The following is an 18,693-nucleotide window of genomic DNA, read 5'->3' as shown; positions in this document are numbered from 1 at the left end:
CAGCAAGGAAATGGGAACCTCAGCTGTACAGCCACAAGGATTCAGATACTACCACAATTATATAAGCTTAAGAATGCTTGGAGCTCCAGGTGTGAATACAGGCTAACACACTGATTTAAGTCTTGTGAGAAACTAAACTATCCTATCTAATAAAGAGGGACTATGTTAATTGACCCTCATGCCATCGCAAAGATGGCAGCACCCACAGCAAGTAAGGAGGGAATATGCTAATTGACTGTCACTCTCAAAGATGGCAGCGCCCAGTCCCCTCAGCCCTACCAGGGAAGCAGGCATGCCTGCCTCTGGAGTCCCCCAGACTCCTCAGCCCCCAAGTCACCCAGGGCCAGCCCAAGGCACAGGTAAGCCTCAGATGATGGCTGCCCAACTGCCAAGGGCCACCAAAGACTCAGGTAACCAGGGCCAGCTGAGGCTTGAGCTGCCAGCAGTGGCAGCAGCAGAGGTGTAATGGGCACATCGCCCTCCTCTGATCGCCAGGTTGTCTCCTTGAGGGTTCCCAGACTATGAGAGGGGACAGGCCAGGCTGAGGGATCCTCTCCAGTGAATGAATTTTCATGCACTGGGCCTCTAGTGTGTTAATAAATGGCTTTTGTTTTAAGCTGCTAAATGGGTAGTAATTTGTTAAACAGCAATAGGAAGTCAATACAAAGAAACCTTAAGGCAATAGTTTGTATTATATAATGTTAAAATGCTTTTTATAGAAATATGTTTTTGTTCACTCAAAGTGCATTTGTCACAACAGGCTGATTTTACACACTAACATTGGGATAATTCATCTAGTCCTACCGTATTTAACCCAACCATTAAAAAAAATCAATGTCATTACTTTTAGAATTAGAAACATAAGTAAAAATAAACCTTTTGCAAAAATACCTTTGACAAGAAATAGTTGTAGAAAATTTACTTTAAAAGATAATTCAGAAATCTTGATTTCCCTGGTATTATACTTGATATTATAACATTATTAAGATCTTCCCAAAGACCTTTACTCTTTTTTTTTTTTTAAATCTCATCTCTCTCCTATTTCCTTAATCTTTTTCTCCTTTCCATTTCTTCCTGCATCCCAGACAATGGTATAGTATTCCACACTAAAAAGTAAGGAGCTATAAAAATATGAGCAGACATGAAGGACATGAAGGAAACATAAATGTATACAACTCTGTGAAAAATGCTACCTGAAAAGGCTATGCACTGTGATTTCACTATATGACATTCTGGAGAAGGCAAAACTTTGTAGAGTAAAAAAATCAAAATTGTGCAGTGATCCTAAAATTGCTCTAGGCTTTAACAATAGCATAAAAAAAAAAGGATTGGGAAGAAAATCACCATAGTTTCAATATTAAAACCCAGACACTAACAATTTATCAATCTCTCTGCTTTCAACATTTCATTTTTCCTTTCATAGCAGTTTGTAGTTTGTATAGGTATAATTATTTCTCCTCCAATTAAAAAATGTAATAACTGTTATGCACTTTGAAAAAAATAAATTTACAAAAAGGCACAGAATAAAAAAGGAATACAAATTTGACTGGACCATATATAGTATGCATTTCTTTTTTATTTGGGAGAAAATAACCATATATTTTATAAAGCCATGAGCTACACACTTTCCATACTAAAACCTAAAAGAACATCTTTCTTTCAGCATACTATATCACATAATTAAGACTATTAAAACACTTACCTCCTTTTCCAACATCAAGCCTTCTGCCCTGAGGTTCTTTTCAAATGTATTCCTTTTGTCAAACTGGATATTTGATTTTCTATAAACCAGAATGTAATCAATCCGCTTTTTGCCATCTTTGAATAGAAGTCCACTGGATGCTATGTAATTCATGTCATTCTGCAAATAAAACAATGGTTGTTAATTGCGTGGGTTACACAAGCACCCACATTTTGATTTCAGTCACTTCTGATAATATACTAGCAATCTACACTAATAAAAGAGAAACATAGAAATTGACTGTACCTTCACAATACCCACCAGCCAATCAGGAGTGAGTATGCAAAGTAACCTAATCGCCTCTGTCAGCAGGGAGAAGAGCTCCCAGCATGGCCTGCTTGGCTGTTGCCACAGTGACCTGGGAGCCAGAAAGTGCAGCCCACAGGCAGCACTCAGCACAGCTTCAGCAACCCAGGAACAGTGAAGTGCAACCTGCATGCATCAGCCAGCATGGCCTGCTTGGCAGTCCCTGTGGTATGGAGCAGGCTGGCCCCATGGAGAGCAGAGAACCATGGGAAGCAGGCTTAAGTCATTAGTAGGGCATCCCTTGGATTGGAGATGATGCAGGTAAGGCTGAGGAACACCCCCCTCCCACCGTACATGAATTTCATGCACCGGGCCTCCAGTCCAATATGTTAAAAAATGTGTTTTTACATTCAAATTATAAGATAGGTATAGATTATTTTAAATATTTGCAATCTACTGAAGGAGACAAGCTAGGAAGTGATGAAACAGGATTTCAAATTGAGCAGTCCAATACCAGAACATGGGTTCTCTGATGCTGGCATCAGAATAAACACATTTTATTCAATATACCTTGTATTATCTTATTTAACATTAACAACTTGCATTTCAAAGATAAAGGTACTATGGCTTAAAAAGCATAAGTACTGAGAACTGAAACCAACATTATTTCCTTTATTAGATGATATGTAGACCAGACATTATTTTCCTAAACCTCTGTTCAACAACACTAAACCAAACAATAGTTTCTGAGCTGCCAGCACCAAGAAATATTTCCTCCCAGAACATAAGGTTGTGATCCAACTAAAATAGCTGACTTATCAACAACACTTTAAGGCCTGCACCTTACTTTGCCCACCCATTTCAGTGATTTTTCACAGATTTTGCCCAATTTTCTACCCAATTTCTGTCTTGTGAGACTTACATTAAGGTCCTGGAACTGTTTGAAAACTCTCTGACTTCACCTTTTAAAACACTACCAAGACTATCCAGGTAGTATCCTTATTTACAGTAATCCTATAATTTATGGCATTACTTTACAATTTTTTTTAGTTTTATCACCAAAAAATATTAAACACTTTATTTAGTTCTGTCTGCTATAAAACTTTATGTAAATGTAAATTATACAATGAATATTTTGTGTCTGGGATGCTCTTAATATTATGAGCATGAAATCCATTCCTAATTTTCATATATTTATAGTTCACATTTTCACTGTTATAAGATCATATGAGCACAACAAAACTTATTTATATTTTCTGCTAATTGTGGATATTTGGGCTGTTTCCAGTCTTGGCTATTACAAATAAAGCCAAAATAAACATTTATAAATGTATCTTGCAATACACATGTGCATCTATTTCTACCAAGTCTGTAACCTAGGAGCAAAATTGCTAATTCACAGGAAGTGCTTGCTCTCCACTTTGTTAGATAATGCCAAATACTCTAAATCAACTTAAATATCTACCAGTGGCACTGAAGTTTCCCCTGATGCATAACTTGTTTAGTCTTTAAAAATATATATATATAAATTATGTTTAGTCATTTTGTGGTGTGGTGCTTAGTCATAATTTGCTGGAATTTAATTTGTGCCCCCATAATTACTAATGCCATTTCTAATGATTTGTTTATCTATTCTAAACGAGCCCTTTGACATTAATATGTATTCACATTTCAAATGTTTGTGGCTGAACTTGACTCAATTAGATGATGTTTTGAATTATTCAGAAACTCTTAATTTTAATGCAGTCAGACTGTTAGTGATTTTCCATAGTTTATGTTTTTGTTCTTTTCAAAAAAAACTTTTCCCTATTCCTACATCATGAAAACTTTCTCCTCCATTATCTTCCCAAAGATTTATCATTTGTATTTTGGCATTTAGATTTAAAGACTACTGGAATTTATTTTGTTGCATAAGGTATGTGGCAGAGCTCACATCTTATTTATTATTTCTATGTGCTTATCCAATTGTTCCAGCACCTATACCAAATATCTTTCTCCTCATTGCTGCAATCTTTCTTTGTCCAAAATCTAACTTCTATATATGAAAATATTGAATATTACAAAAATATTTCCCATAAAAATGTATTTGTATATGTATAGTTCATTCACTGACTCTTGGTTTGTTGAGATTCTATTGGCTATTACAAATAAAACACTAATAAACATTAACCTGTATATTTTGCAGTACACATGTATATACATTTCTGTCAGTTACATACCTATGGAGAAAAAATTTCTGATTCACAGAAAATGCTTATTTTCAACTTTAGTAGTATGTTGATCTTCACTTGGAATACAGCTTGCTGTGATAGTCCTTGATCCATTTTCTGGTGACTTATAAAATTTCATGGATCATGGCTTTATATGGATAGAAATGTCTAGATTACTGATCCTTGGTCTATTATTTTAAAAAAAATGACATTTTACCATAGTATATTGCAAGAAAGCCTATACTTTTTCTCATACACACAGGTCTCAGATGCTGCCAGTATCTGCTTGCACATATAATACTTATTGTATCCAAATTTGGTATTCAGAATGAAACTGATTATTGCCATGCCAATTTACTGAGCCTTTTTCTGAGAGAGAGGCACAGTGAGGCTGAGCAGAAGGATGGGGCATGACTCCGGCTTGCTCAGAAGACTGCTCTTTCTGAGAATGGCACTGCGGCTTAGTTTCTCTGACCTTGAGGCTCTGCTGCCCAATGATGAGGACAAATTATGGGCCAGTCTACACCTCTCCTTTGGAATCACAAACTGATTTCAATTAATAAGGCCAAGTGTCTGTGTTCTAGGATTGTGTTTATTAATCTTATCCTACCCAATCTTCAAATAAGGAAAACCTCTTTTATTTGTTTCCACTGGTGGTATTTGTGTGTGTGTGTGTGTGTGTGTGTGTGTGTGTGTGTGTGTGTGTATGTATGTGTAACTTCTTTTGGCACATCATTAAGGGAAAATTAGAAATTAGCAGTATAGATACTGTTAGTCCAATGTCATATTTCAGCCAGAAATTCTAGTTTAGTATTCTTAATTAAGAGAAAAATACAAACAACCCTAGTACGTAACTGTAATTTTTTTCAGAGTTAAAACCATTCCTCAAAAATATTCTTGCTATTACAGAGGGGAAAAAGGGGGTTTTCTTTCATTTTAGACACATGAGAAGGTTTCCTCAAGAAAATCACATATATATGACAACAAAAATAATCCCTATTAAAAACAAACTAACAGAGAACACATCACATACTGTAGATCTGAAGAAATTCTATAGTGGAACTTAAGTGCTATTGAATGGATTAAAAGCCTGTTTGTTCTTTTCTCAGATAATTTTTTTATTTTATTTTAAAACTAGAGGCCCAGTGCTCGAGGTTCGTGCACTCAAGGTTGGAGGAGGGGATCCCTCAGCTGGGCCTGCACCCTCTTGCAGTCTGGGAGCCCTTAGGGGATGTCTGACACCTTAGCACTGTCACAGAGGTGGAGAGGGTCCTGCCACTGCCACTGTGCTTGCCAGCATGAGCCTGACTTCTGGGCTGAGTGGCACTGACCACCAGGGGGAAGTTCACTGCATTGGGCATCTGCCCCCTGATGGTTAGTGCACATCATAGCACCAGTCATTCTTTAGTTCAGTTGATTTGCATATTAGCCTTTTATAATATAGGATAGCACTTATAGAAGAAAAATGTTTTAATTTTCTGTGTTTGGGGGAATAAAATAGTATATTAATACATATATATATTTTAATGTACCTAGCTTAATGTAAAAATGACTGAAATGTAATTACTATGCATATATATATATATATACACACCCACAGTGTTATCCAAATGTGGCCTTCACTGTTGATAAGCAATTGGCTGGTTTTATTGCTTTCTTAACAGATCAATCCTACCTCTAATCCACATAGAAAAACAAGTCCTCCTAAATCAGTAACCCTGAAATTTTCTCATCCTAGAGCAGAATCTCTAAGTGATTATATTTCAGCTCATTACAATCTGGCAGAAAAAAAGTTATATTAAGAAAAGAATAACTAATAAAATAATATTCAAAGAAATAATCATATTAACATAAGCTAAGCAGAAACCAAGTACTTTTCAACACACTTTGCATATATGAACACATTTCATGTTCATAAAAACTGAGCCATAAATACTATTTGTTCTTTTTCACAGACGCTAAAATTGAGGCTGACTTTAAAACAGATGGAAAGGTCTTTACATTCTCTACATTTTCAACTATTGCTGGTATAATACCAGTTGACACTGGAAAGCATACTGCATTTTATACTGCTGTTAGGGTTACCACTGACATGGCTGTTTATAGAAATATAAATTTATGTAAGGATAACTCATTTGCTTAATTGGCCTTCTAACCTAGTACTGCTAGCCAGCGATACATATATGTATATGTGTGGATATTGTACTGTACTTGATTCAATAGTTATAACTATAGCTAACGTTTATCAAAGGTTTTCTATATGCTAAGTATTTAGCCAAGCAATTTTATATATCAACTAATTTAATGTTTATAATAACTTGATATGTGAGCTCTATCATTAGCCCAGCGACTTATACAATAAAACGGTGCCCAAGGCCAGCCAGCCAATCAGTGGTGGAGGGTGGAGTAGAATGCAGGGAGTCTGCTTCGAAGCAGCAGCTCTTAAGCATTGTGTTCTACAGTCCTTCTGCGTTCAATGAGAGTTTTATTATTTTCATTTTACTATTGTATCTTCTCCCCTGACTCTTGCTCTGTCTTACATGTGTATATTTCCTAAGTGTGACATGCTACTGATTAAAAATCATTACTGACCATGGAATCAATCATTTTACAATTAACAAGGTATTGATTTTATTTTCTCCCAGAGACAACTGGTGATATCTTGGCAACAAGTTCTCCACTAGGCCATCTGCTTACTATTCAGCAGGCAATGACACACTGACTTTGAAAAATAAAGTCAGATTCACAGACTAGTGCATCACCAAAGGAACCCAATCAGTGCCTTGTCATAGGGCCACAGAAGGCCCAGCAGGATAACAGCATACTTGGGGCTTAGGGCGGAGAAGAGAGACATTGCTGATTGATGATGTTCTTTCCCCACAACAAGGTGAGTCAAAAGCAGAATTCCTAAATCTGTCATGAAGCAAGCATTTTCCCTGGCAGTGGGCTACCAGCAACTTGTCCCATCTGGGATTTTCATAGGGATTTGTTTCTCTCTTTTTTTACTCGACTCACAGAGAATGTGCAAGCTGTGTAGCTGTGTAATCCCCAGATTAAGGAGGTTCTGAAGAAGCAGAGCTGCCTCTTGTCTCACTGCTTATGTTTTTGGGAATGCAGGGGAGGAAACAAGCACTGCCACTGCCCCTTCCCTGACCTGGAGGCAGGCTTGCCTGTGGATTCTGCAGCCCCACCGGCCTACAGAATATGGAATTGATGGGACAAAGCTGTTTGCACCAGGTGGCAGCTTCAAAATAGCACATATGTTGAAACAAAGCAGTAACAGCACCACAGACATTCCAGACTCAAGCCAATCTTGACTTCCATCTCATTCTTGAGTTTCACTCTCCCAGGAAGACTTTTTTTAATTGTTTAAAGTTTTCTTTTTCCCCAATTGACTACCCCCTCACACCCATTCCCATCCCGGGCAAGCCCCCACCGCCCCAGTGTCTGTGTCCAATGGTTATGCTAATGTGCATGCATACAAAGTCCTTTCGTTGCTCTCTAACCCCTCACCCTGCCCCTACCATTTGTCTCTGGATCTATTCTTGTTCATCAAATTATGTTGATCATTATATTCTACATATGAGTGAGATCGTGTGATATTTATCTTTCTCCTACTGGCTTATTTTGCTTAGCATAATGCTCTCCAGTTCCATCCATGCTGTTGCAAATAGTAAAAATCCCTTCTTTTTTATAGCAGCATAATATTCCATTGTGTAGATGCAGCACAGTTTTTTAATCCACTCATCTGCTGATGTGCATTTAGGCTGTTTCCCCATCTTAGAGATTACAAATTGCACTGCCATGAACATAGGGGTGCATATATTCTTTCTGATTGGTGTTTCTGGTTTCTTCGGAAGAAAACTTTTAGAAGAGAAACACTTGGGAATGAGTAGTACATTAGGTGCCTCTTCTTTCTAGTGTTTGGTAACTTCATAGCATTTAGAGCTTCATAGCTCATTTTTAAATCATATTAAACTTTTAAGCACTTTAAAAATGACTGCGCTGCTAAGTGAAAGAAGCCAGTCTTAATACCAGAGGGCAGAGATCATTTAGGTCCTCTTATAGTCTGTCACAGGAAGATTTATGAGTTAATTAAAATTAAAGAACTCGTTTAAATATTCAAAGGTTAGTTCAGATGATTAGAGCATCATATGGGTATGGAAAGGTTGTGGGTTTGATCTCTGGTCCAGGCACATACAAGAAGTAATCAATTAATGTGTACATAAATGGAAAAACAAATCATTGTCTCTCAATTTCTCTCTAAAATCAATAAATAAAAAATTAAAATAAATGAATTTTTAAAAAGATTAAAAGTTTGATTTAAAAAAAAATCCATATGAGGGAGGGAAAGCTATGGTCTCATCGATCAAACTCAACAGAATTACTGGGGGGATAACTTCACAGTATGGGAAATGTCAAAACAGAAGAAAGAAAAAAGAAAAAACAAGAAGAAAATGAAGGGGTCTGGGTTTTACTTCTGATTCTATCCCTGCTGAAATGTATTTAGACAACTGGCATTTCCTCCTGTTGCTCAATTCCTCTACCATGAAATAAAGTGTGGGTGTTATTATAAGCAAAGGCCTTTGTAGCTCTGACATCCCATGATGCTCTTCTCCCGAAATGCTTCTCTAAGGGGCTGTTTTCTCAGATCTCTCACATCTTTCCACTGACTCTGGCTAGGGTTTTTATTTCTGTAAAGAATGATGCTCACATAAATATCTGGCAGCTGAATTCATTCTCTGACGTGATCCAAAGGTCTTCTCAGGAAAACCGGTAAATGACATTTGAGATCTGTTTTACTTCTACCCGAGTAAGCACCTTTCACATCATGAAGGAGAAAACAGGAGTCTAGGGCTTCTCTTATTGCAAAATGAAAAGCAGTCTCTGAGCTAATTCAATGTCATCAAATTTCACAAATCAACTGGAATACGAAGCCCATACTTCGGAATGTGGTGCTCTTTTTTTCTGACCACTGAAAGAAAGTCTGAAGGGGAAATGGAAAGATGTAAAATCCTCCTAGTACAATGTAGCACCAAGTTGGAGAGTCAGGGCATGTGGTTCTAGCAATATGTCTAACAACATTTCAAAACTCTGCAATGAAAACTGATAAGTATTTGATCAAATAATACATACATATTTTAAAATTCTTAGAGAAATTAGCAGGGAGGTATGTAAAACTCTGGCTTCCTGGCATGAAAGAGGAGGAAAAAGCCATGAAACATGCAGGCAGGTTCACAGTGTGGCTACTCTGCATAGGATCTAAAATTCAGTAACAAAAAACAACAAGTAAAAACAAACATTTATACATTTAAAATTAAAACATGCATAAGTAATAAGCTAAAGAAATAAAATTCAACGAGAACTAGAAAATATTGAAAGCTAAATTACAGTCTCTTTATTAAATTAAGCTGATCCAGATGTACTAGATATCCATATAAAAATATTTGTTTGACTCCTTTAGGCTTTATTCAAACACCAGTTCTAGGCTAGAAATATACCTATACATTTATGGTAATTTAACCTTCAATAAGAGGACTAAGAAAATTCAAAAGGAAAAATGACTTTTTTAATAAACAAAATGATAGACAGCTGTATATCTATGTGCAAAAGAAATTGGACCCCTATTTAAATCATATACAAAAATTTAATCAAAATGGGTTATAGACCTAAATGTAATAAAACAAAACTATAAATTAAACTAAAACATCTTAAGTAAATATCTGAGAACCTGGGATAGGTAACTATTTCAAATACAACACCAAAAGCACAAGTAACAAACAAATACCCAAAATTACAAATACATAAAAATTAAAGATGTTTGTGCCATAAAAATACCATCAATACAGTGAAAAGATAAAGTACAGAATGGAAAAAATACTCATAAACACATATCTGATAAGGGACTATATCCATAATATACACATAATAAAAACACAAAAATCTATTTAAAATAAGTAAAGGTTTTAATAGAGACTTCTCCAAAAGATATAAAAGTGTCCAATAAGCACATTAAAGTTTCTCAACATAATGAAAATCCTTAGGGGAATGCAAGTCAAACCCTAATGAGATACCACTCCTTACCCATTAGGATGGCTATAATCAAGAAGACAAAATTAAGCTATCATTGAAAAGGATGTGGAAAAATTGGAAGCCTCATACTCTACTAATCATGATGTAAAATGGTGCAGAAGCTTTGGAAAATAGTTTAGTGATTACTAATAATGTTAAATACAGAGTTACCACATCATCAGTTTAAGTTCTACATATATAAAGAAAATAACTGACAGTACTTATTGCTAACAATAAAACTTGAAGATGATGTCAGCATGATGACCACATAGAGGTTTCCAGTGTATATATCCAGGAGAAATGAAAACTCACAGCCACACCAAAACTTGTACATGAAAATTCATAATAGCAGTCTTCATAATGTAAAAAAGAAGAAACAATGCAATGTCTAACCTATGAACACATAAATAAAATTAGGTGTATCTGCGCAATAGAGTATTAGTTGGCATTAAAAAGGAATTAAATATTCATACATCCTACAACATAGATGAGCCTTGAAAATATACTAAATGACAAAAGCTAATCACTAAAGACATTATATGATTCATTTATATGAAGTTCAATAGTGGGCAAATATTTAGAAAAGGAATATAGGTTAATTCTATCCCAGAGATAGAGGAGGGGTAAGTCAAATAGAAGTTAACTATGGGTACAGGAAATTTTTAATGGATACAGGATTTCTTTTTGGGGAGACAAAATGTTTTTAAGTTAATTTTGTGGTGATGATTGCATAATCTTATGAATATACTAAAAACATAGAATTGTATAAATGGGTGATGGATTGACTGGTAAGTGAATTTTATCTAAATAAACCTTGAAATATCAATAACATATAATTATTAATTGTGAAATGCACAAAATATTGCTTTTAGAGGCTAACATAGGAACTCAGTAGCTGAGTAGCTAAGTAGAACACAAAAATAAAAAGATGGATAAATTTGCCTATAATACTTATAAAAATATCTGTTTATCACAGGAAGAGTCATTATTAGAAATACCACATTCATCCTATAAAGCTGATATAATTTAAATTAAAATCCCAACAGAGTTTTATGTGTATGTTTGCAATTTAACATACTAATCTTAATATTTATATGGAAGATCAAGTGTAAAAGGAGTTTGAGAAAATAAACTTTGTACAGACTTTGAAAAAAAATGGGTAACACTGCTTGAATGCCATATTAATAACCTGTAACATCGGTGTAATTCCTGGTGACATCAACTCATGAATGTCATACTCTCTTTTACAAAGCTCTCAAAGTAAAACAAAAGCGTGTTTAGGATAAAGGGGCACTTGGTGATCAACATGTGTTTAGGAAACTAAAATATTGGTAATCTCACACATCCAATTATTATATTCTTAAAAAGTAAAGCAGTTATTCAGAACAATCTTTTCTAAGAACAAGGAACATTATGCAAAACAAATTATCAAAGAATCACAAGATAGTGAGGAATTGCTAGGTCAAGTTCAGGGCACAGTTGAAATCAGAAATGGGAAGTAAACTGCATACCTGAGCACTTAGGTAGGATTTACCCCCAGGACATGTGCACATCCTATAAATGGGGTTTTCCTATAAGCACTTTCCTGGGGTATGGGGACCAGGAATATGAGTGGTAAGTGAACCAACCAGCCCAGTCTGCCCAATATATTTTTAAGATAATGCAGTATTGTGTCCTTGATATGTTAATATATTCACTTTATTTGGATCTAGATTCAATCACAGATGAAGGAAATGTAGATACCTAAAAAGAGGAGGCAGCTCAAAACAGAAAGGTCACATTCTACAAGGGCAGGCTAAATTCATCAGCATTTCTGCAAATGCAAATAAAACTGTCAAGTCAGAAATACAGAACATGGAAAATATGTCTCTGAAACACAGGAATGGCCCAGAAAGTCACTCTGATCAAAGGCTATGGTTTCACTTGAATATTTATCTTAAAATGGCAGACCTTCAGCTTAGAGTATCAAAGTTTCTGACAATAAATAGTTGCTTAGATTTATCATCTGTATCCTTGACCATGTGTGGAAATTAGGATAATTCTCCTATGCTCCAAAGTAAACTATTTTAACTTCTTGGGTGTTTACCACTAATCACACATTCTAAGAAAGCAGAGAATCAAGTCTCCTGTAACCTTCACACCAAGATGGATTTGATCTGGTGAGAACTGTATTGGCTTCTGCAGTAAAGATGAGCCCTGGGCTGTGTTCCTTACATTTGCAGAAAATTTTCATGACCCAGCAGTCCTATGTTCCTCTTTTTCCCCCCCTAAAAGCTCTATCAATAAGGTAAGAAAATCTTGAGATCAAGCAAGAGGAATATTATCAAACAATGATTTTTGCTAAAATCATAAAGCAGAGGAGCTCATCACATTGGCTACAAATAATCTACTCAACGTGAAAATGTATCAGGTCATGTTGGAAACTTGGGAAAGTTGGCCTTGGAAATGTACACTTACAATATCAGTGTCTGTTTTACCAGAAGCTCAGTTCATTCCAGTACCAGAATTACTCTTGTTGTTAAAAAGTTAGATATTGTATAAAGAGATAGAAAGATGAATTTCATGAGGTCCCCATAGGTACCATTTGAGGTCATGGCCCTGGCTGTTTGTACTTGTATAGGCTTCTCCAGTGGTGACTGTTTAATTTCCCAAAGGATGGGACGAGACAAAACTAGCAGTTTTTGATTCTTCTTTAGAATTAGGAAATATTCTTAGAAAAAAAACCATATTCCTGTAACTATGCATATAACTCCAGAGAGTTTGTGGATCTCCCGGAGCCCTGGAGAGCTTCCTGGGCACCAGGATAAGAACCGGATCAGACAGGCTCAGAACCCTCCCAATCTGAGAACTCCTGCCTCTGTAACTCAGCTCCCTTCGCCAGCCTTAGGAGGAAGGAGTCGAATCTCTTACAGCAAACCCTCTAAATGCTTTCGAGCCCATGCAGCTAAATACACAGTGCATCAATTTGAATGTATAAGAAAAAGGAGCATAAGGGAAGGTGGCCAGCATTTCCTTTTCACCAACCAGATAATTCCTTTTTGGAGACTGTGAACAACCAGCACACAAGGTCTCATGTTTGAAACCCAGTTAAGTAGAGGCATTTGTATTTAAGGTTGTGGAGACAGCATGACTTGCAGCTGGGGCACCAGAGTTGAAAATCCACTTCTACTTCTTTTGTTTTTTAAAATATATTTTATTAATTTTTACAGAGAGGAAGGGAGAGAGATAGAGAGCTAGAAACATCGATGAGAGAGAAACACTGACCAGCTGCCTCCTGCACACCCCCTACCGGGGATGTGCCCTCAACCAACATACATGCCCCTGACCGGAATCGAACCTGGGACCCTTCAGTCCGCAGACCAACGCTCTACCACTGAGCCAAACCGGTTTCGGCCACTTCTACTTCTTATCTCATGTAACTGTGCATGAATACATCTTTATCTATAAAACGATAGGAATAAGCCCATTTACTTTCCCTCAAAAAAGGTAAAGGTGGTGGCTGATGTCTGTAACATAATCAGCAGCAGTCTCAGACTTCTTAGGGTCTAGACAAATAACAACTGGCACTTGGAAAGTGATTAGACAAGGTGCAGTATGCCATGGTTTCTCTCAAACTTTAACATATCTGTATATGTTGCAATAGCCACAGATCACGTATTGAAAATCTTTTCTTCAGAGTGCACCCTTCCTTTGAAAAACAGTCTTTACCAAAATAATATTAACCTAGAAAGAACCTGGTTAGTGTGTTTGTTATGTTTTTCTAATACACATTCAAATAAAGTCATGCTTACTAAACATTGTTTCAATTGTCACGGTGTAGCTTAAAAAATTATTTTGAAAACTATGCTCTGGCAAACATGTGGCTATAACAAGACATTAAACCTTAGCTTAAATTAAACCTAATCTGGGTCTATCTTCCCTATCCAGTTGAAAGACCTGAGACAAGTGGAAAGGGAATACCCTAAAGAGACCAGATGGACATGCCTTGGGAATTTGATGTTCAGCCAACTCACCAACGAGGCCTTGCAAATCACACTGGGGTGTGCAGGACTGTAGCAATCATATTAAGTACTGGTGAACTAGGAACACACAGCATTACAGATGATTTTTGATAACAGTGTGCAACTAATACTTAGATAATGCTATTTTTTCTCTAAAATCCTACCCTCCTGTTTGCCTGTTTTGACCCAATATCATTTTAAGACCCCATCAAACAGAGATGACAGGTTCCAAGGTCCAAGTTCATCAAGATTAGTCATTTCTCTAATCTTGTCCCTGCCCCAGAATCCCTTTCTTTATTTACAAATGGGTTATTTATGTTTAATAATGAAAAACATTTCACTTTGATATAAAAAAATGCCAGTAGCCTCTGCTAAACTCCCAAGATCACATGTCAGGAGGAGAAATCTCTTGAAGACAGTATCCCAAATACTTTCTTGTTATCAAAGGAAGAGAAGCTTACCTAAGAAGGACTAAGATGAAAATTTACATATATAAACATACAAACATTTTGATCCCTATGGCAAGCATTTACAGTTTTGAAAATATTGCTTTCCAATGAAGTGACATTACAAAAAAACAAAACAAAACAAAACAAAAAACCCACAAAACACAAATACACACAATAACCTATAAACTTAATTCTAGATAATGTCAGTCCACAGGCTTCTATTTCAGAATCCTAAAAACATTTTCTTCTAACCACTTAATCCCTCTTGTGGTTTTTTTTTTAATAAATTTCCTAAATAATATTTGCTTTATTGATGCATACATGTCTTTTGGAAACACATTAAACATATTTTTAGAAAATACATGGAATAAATACAAATGGAGTTCATATGCATATATAAATTTTCCTTATATACAGATATAAAAACATCTGAAGTCAGATAATTTCTCAGTAGCAAGTTTTCCTAGATACACATATAAAATATCTATATTTAGTTTTTAAGTGCCTGGGCCACTGCACATACATGATCTAGTTCCGGCTGACTTTTGTTTATGCTGCTCCTCCAGTTGTCCAAACCCTTCCTCTGTTCTTAATTATGGCATTTTTTCAACTAGATTTTTTACTTTCCTCAACTCTTCTTTTTCCCCCCAGTAATGCATGATCAATACAAAATAAAGAGTGTAAGTACATATAGAGAAAACATCTCAAAACACCTCAAAGATAATTGCTATTACAAGTTCAGTTTTCTTTCTCTCATTTTCTTCCATCCCCAAAATATAGATATAAATATATGTGAATATGCTTATATATTGTATATTATGTTTAAAATTCAGTATAGAATGCAGACACACATGGAATTATATATATAGTCCCTAGGCCTGGCTGGCGATCAGAACCAATTGGGGCCTTCTGGCTGCTGGCCAGGGCCTTTTTTCATTCCGTGCTGCCCCCTGGTGGGCAGCACATGTCTTAGAGAATGATAGAACTCCCAGTCTCATGGTGGAACTCTTGGGGGGACACTTTGTGTATTAGCCTTTTACATGTATAGATGGATATAAAACCTGTTCTTATTTACCTGTTTGCTACAAGTATCTGTGTTAATCAGGACTCCTTCAGCTCCAAATGATAGAAATCCAATGCAAATCAATCATAACTCCTCCCCCCCCAAAGGCTTCTTCTGTTCATATAGTAAAATTTATTCAGCTCTCTACCTCTAAAAAGTCCAGAAATAGAGCTATATAGCTTCCACAGCAGCAGGTTTTAGAAATTATTCAAATATAGCCTTCATGATTCTCACTATCTCAACTATTAAATCTCTACCTCTTAATTCTGTTTTTGTTTTTCTGTTTGCCTCATTGCTACCTTCTAAAAATAGCATTTTCCTTGTATCTGGGGAAGGAATATCTTTCCGCTTTGTTCAGAAGAAGAACATCCCAGAGTAGAATTCAGCTTAGACACCTTGTCCAAAACTATATCTGTCATTATAGATGGCATGTTCTATTGGCTATCTTCGGATAGGGAAAGATGGTCAGTTCCACTTGAACCCCAAAGAAACTTTTCCTGGGTAAAACAACAAGAAAAGTTCATCATACATATCTACATTAATACATAAAGTTGTATCTTGTATCATTTAAGTTAGGCAGATAACAAAGGCTGTTCCAAGTGAGAGTGAGGAGTTATTTTTATCTTATTTATGTGCAAGAAATACATAAGATCAAGGATACATGATACTGGGCTTCCCTAAACTTTTACTTGCTTTTTAGGGAGGAGTGTCTGAGGTTTGATGGTCTCAGCAGCTCAGGTAGAGTAGATCCACTAGGTCAGAGTATCCCAGAACCAAGGTTGGAAATTGAATATTCCAATATCTTATTTCTTGTGGTGCCATTGGCCCACTGGAGGATTAGTGGTGCAGGTGGGGTATGTACTTATCACACTTTGAAAGAGCCGAACACCTTTCTTTTTATTTATTTTTTTAATTTTCGTCAATTTCAGAGAGGAAGGGAGAGGGAGAGAGATAGAGAGAAATATCAATGATGACAGAGAATCATTGATTGGCTACTTCATGCACATACCCCACTGAGGGTCAGGCCCACAACCCGGGATGTGCTCTGACTGGGGATCGAACCATGCATGACCTTCTGGTTCATAGATGCCCAACTACTGAGCCATCGTGGCCAGGCTGAACGCCTTTCTTTTTATGATTATGTCATTATGGATTTGCCTTATACTAAAGGATATTTAGGATTGTTTGGCTAAATTATTCTTTGCTGTAATTCATAACAATGCAATGAATATCATTTTTCCTACATCTATGTTAAGCTCTCTAGTTTTACGGATACAAATTCCTATATGTAAAATTACTTAAAAACTATTCCCTTTGAAACACAAGCTTCAGTGCCTTAGATCTTGAATGCCACATTCATCACTCTATTCCACCTAAAACTGCAATGTTTTCCCAAAATTCTCTTCCATGTTTACTCATTTAACAAGTTCACCATGAGTCCCTCTTATGAGTCAGGCTTTGGTCAAGGTGCTAATTTAATTACAAAGAAAAACAATCCATGGTCATCATCCTTCAAGAGAGAGTAATGTAGTCAGGTAGAAAGATAGGAGGCCAAGTAATTTCAATTTGGTGTGATTTGTGCCATCAGAGGATTGAGTGCAGGTGTTTTGAGAGCAAAGATATACTGACTGTCCAGGGAAAGAAGTCTTTACTCAGAAGTGTTATGTTATCATTAGCAAATGGTGATGGACCTGGAAATCCAAATGCAAAAAATAAATCTAGACACAGACTTTACATTTCACAAAAATTAATACAAAATGGATCACGGTCCTGAATGTGAAATATAAAACTATAAATCTCCTATAAAATAACATAGGAGAACACAGACGCCCTTGGATATGGTGATACATTTTAAGATGTAATACTGAAGACATGCTCCGTGAAGAAATAATTCCTGAACTGGACTTCATTAAAATCCTACTCTCTGAATCCTACTCAATATCAAGAAAATTAGAAACTAACCACAAACTGGGGGGAATATTTGCAAAATACATGTCGTCTAGAAGACTGTTATTCAATATATAAAAGAACTCTTAGAACTCAGAATAGAAAAAACAACAACAACACACAAAGCAACAACCTGATTAAAAATTGGGCTAAAGGCCTTAGCAGACAATCACCAAAGAAGACATACATATGACAAATAAACATATGAAAAGATGCTCCACCATATGTCATCAGGGAAATATAAATTAAAATGACAATATTTATTACAGTGGCCCAAATCTAGAACACTAACATCACCAAATGCTGGTGAGATGTGGAGCAACAGAGACTCTTACACATTACTGGTGGGGGAAAAAATAAAGGTACAGTCATTTTGTGAGACAGTTTGGGGTTTCTTAAAATCTACACATTTTCTTGCCATATGATCAACAATTGTTATTCTTGGTGTTTACCCAAAGAAGTAAAAAAAGCTATGTCAATACAAAAACCTACACAAGATGTTTACAGCGGCTCTATTCATAACTGCCAAATTGAATCAACCAAGATGTCCTTTAGTATGTGAATGAGTAAACTGTGGTACATCCCAGACAGTGGAATATTATTCAGCACTAAAAATTGATGTTATTAGGCTCTGAAAAGAGATGGAAAAACCTTAAATGCATATTACTAATTGAAAGAAGCCAATCTGAAAGGCGACATACTTCATGATTCCAATTGTATGACATTCTGGAAAAGGCAAAACTACAAAGAGTATGAAAATCAGTGACTACTGAAAGGAGTGAAGGAATCAAGAGATAAATAAGCAGAGCACCAAGGATTTTTACAACAGTAAAATTATCTGTATGATACTATGATTGGTATATGTTATTATACATTTGTTCAAACCTATAGAATGCAAAACACCAGGGTGATGGGGCCGGTGCTTTCCCATGATCTGCCGGGTTGCCTCCAACAGGGGGAGGCC

The 18,693-nt window shown here is 36.1% G+C and overlaps 1 protein-coding gene and 1 long non-coding RNA gene across 3 annotated transcripts in view; one reads left to right on the top strand and one right to left on the bottom strand.

Moving 5' to 3' along the window:
• Positions 1 to 18,693, top strand: part of LOC311627276 — a 570,423-nt gene that overhangs the window by 332,218 nt on the left and 219,512 nt on the right. The window lies entirely within an intron of this gene.
• The window catches only part of ANO3 (anoctamin 3), a 189,120-nt gene that overhangs the window by 104,673 nt on the left and 65,754 nt on the right, over positions 1 to 18,693 (bottom strand). For both annotated transcript variants that reach the window (XM_084893600.1, XM_084893601.1), the window contains one exon: positions 1,703 to 1,861. In XM_084893600.1, the coding sequence (XP_084749726.1) occupies positions 1,703 to 1,861 (159 nt within the window). The remainder of the gene's footprint in view (positions 1 to 1,702; positions 1,862 to 18,693) is intronic.

The sequence above is a fragment of the Pipistrellus hanaki genome (assembly GCF_964339955.1).
Source record: "Pipistrellus hanaki genome assembly, chromosome: 9".
Lineage (NCBI taxonomy): Eukaryota > Metazoa > Chordata > Mammalia > Chiroptera > Vespertilionidae > Pipistrellus > Pipistrellus hanaki.
This window is presented reverse-complemented; position numbering and strand designations above follow the sequence as displayed.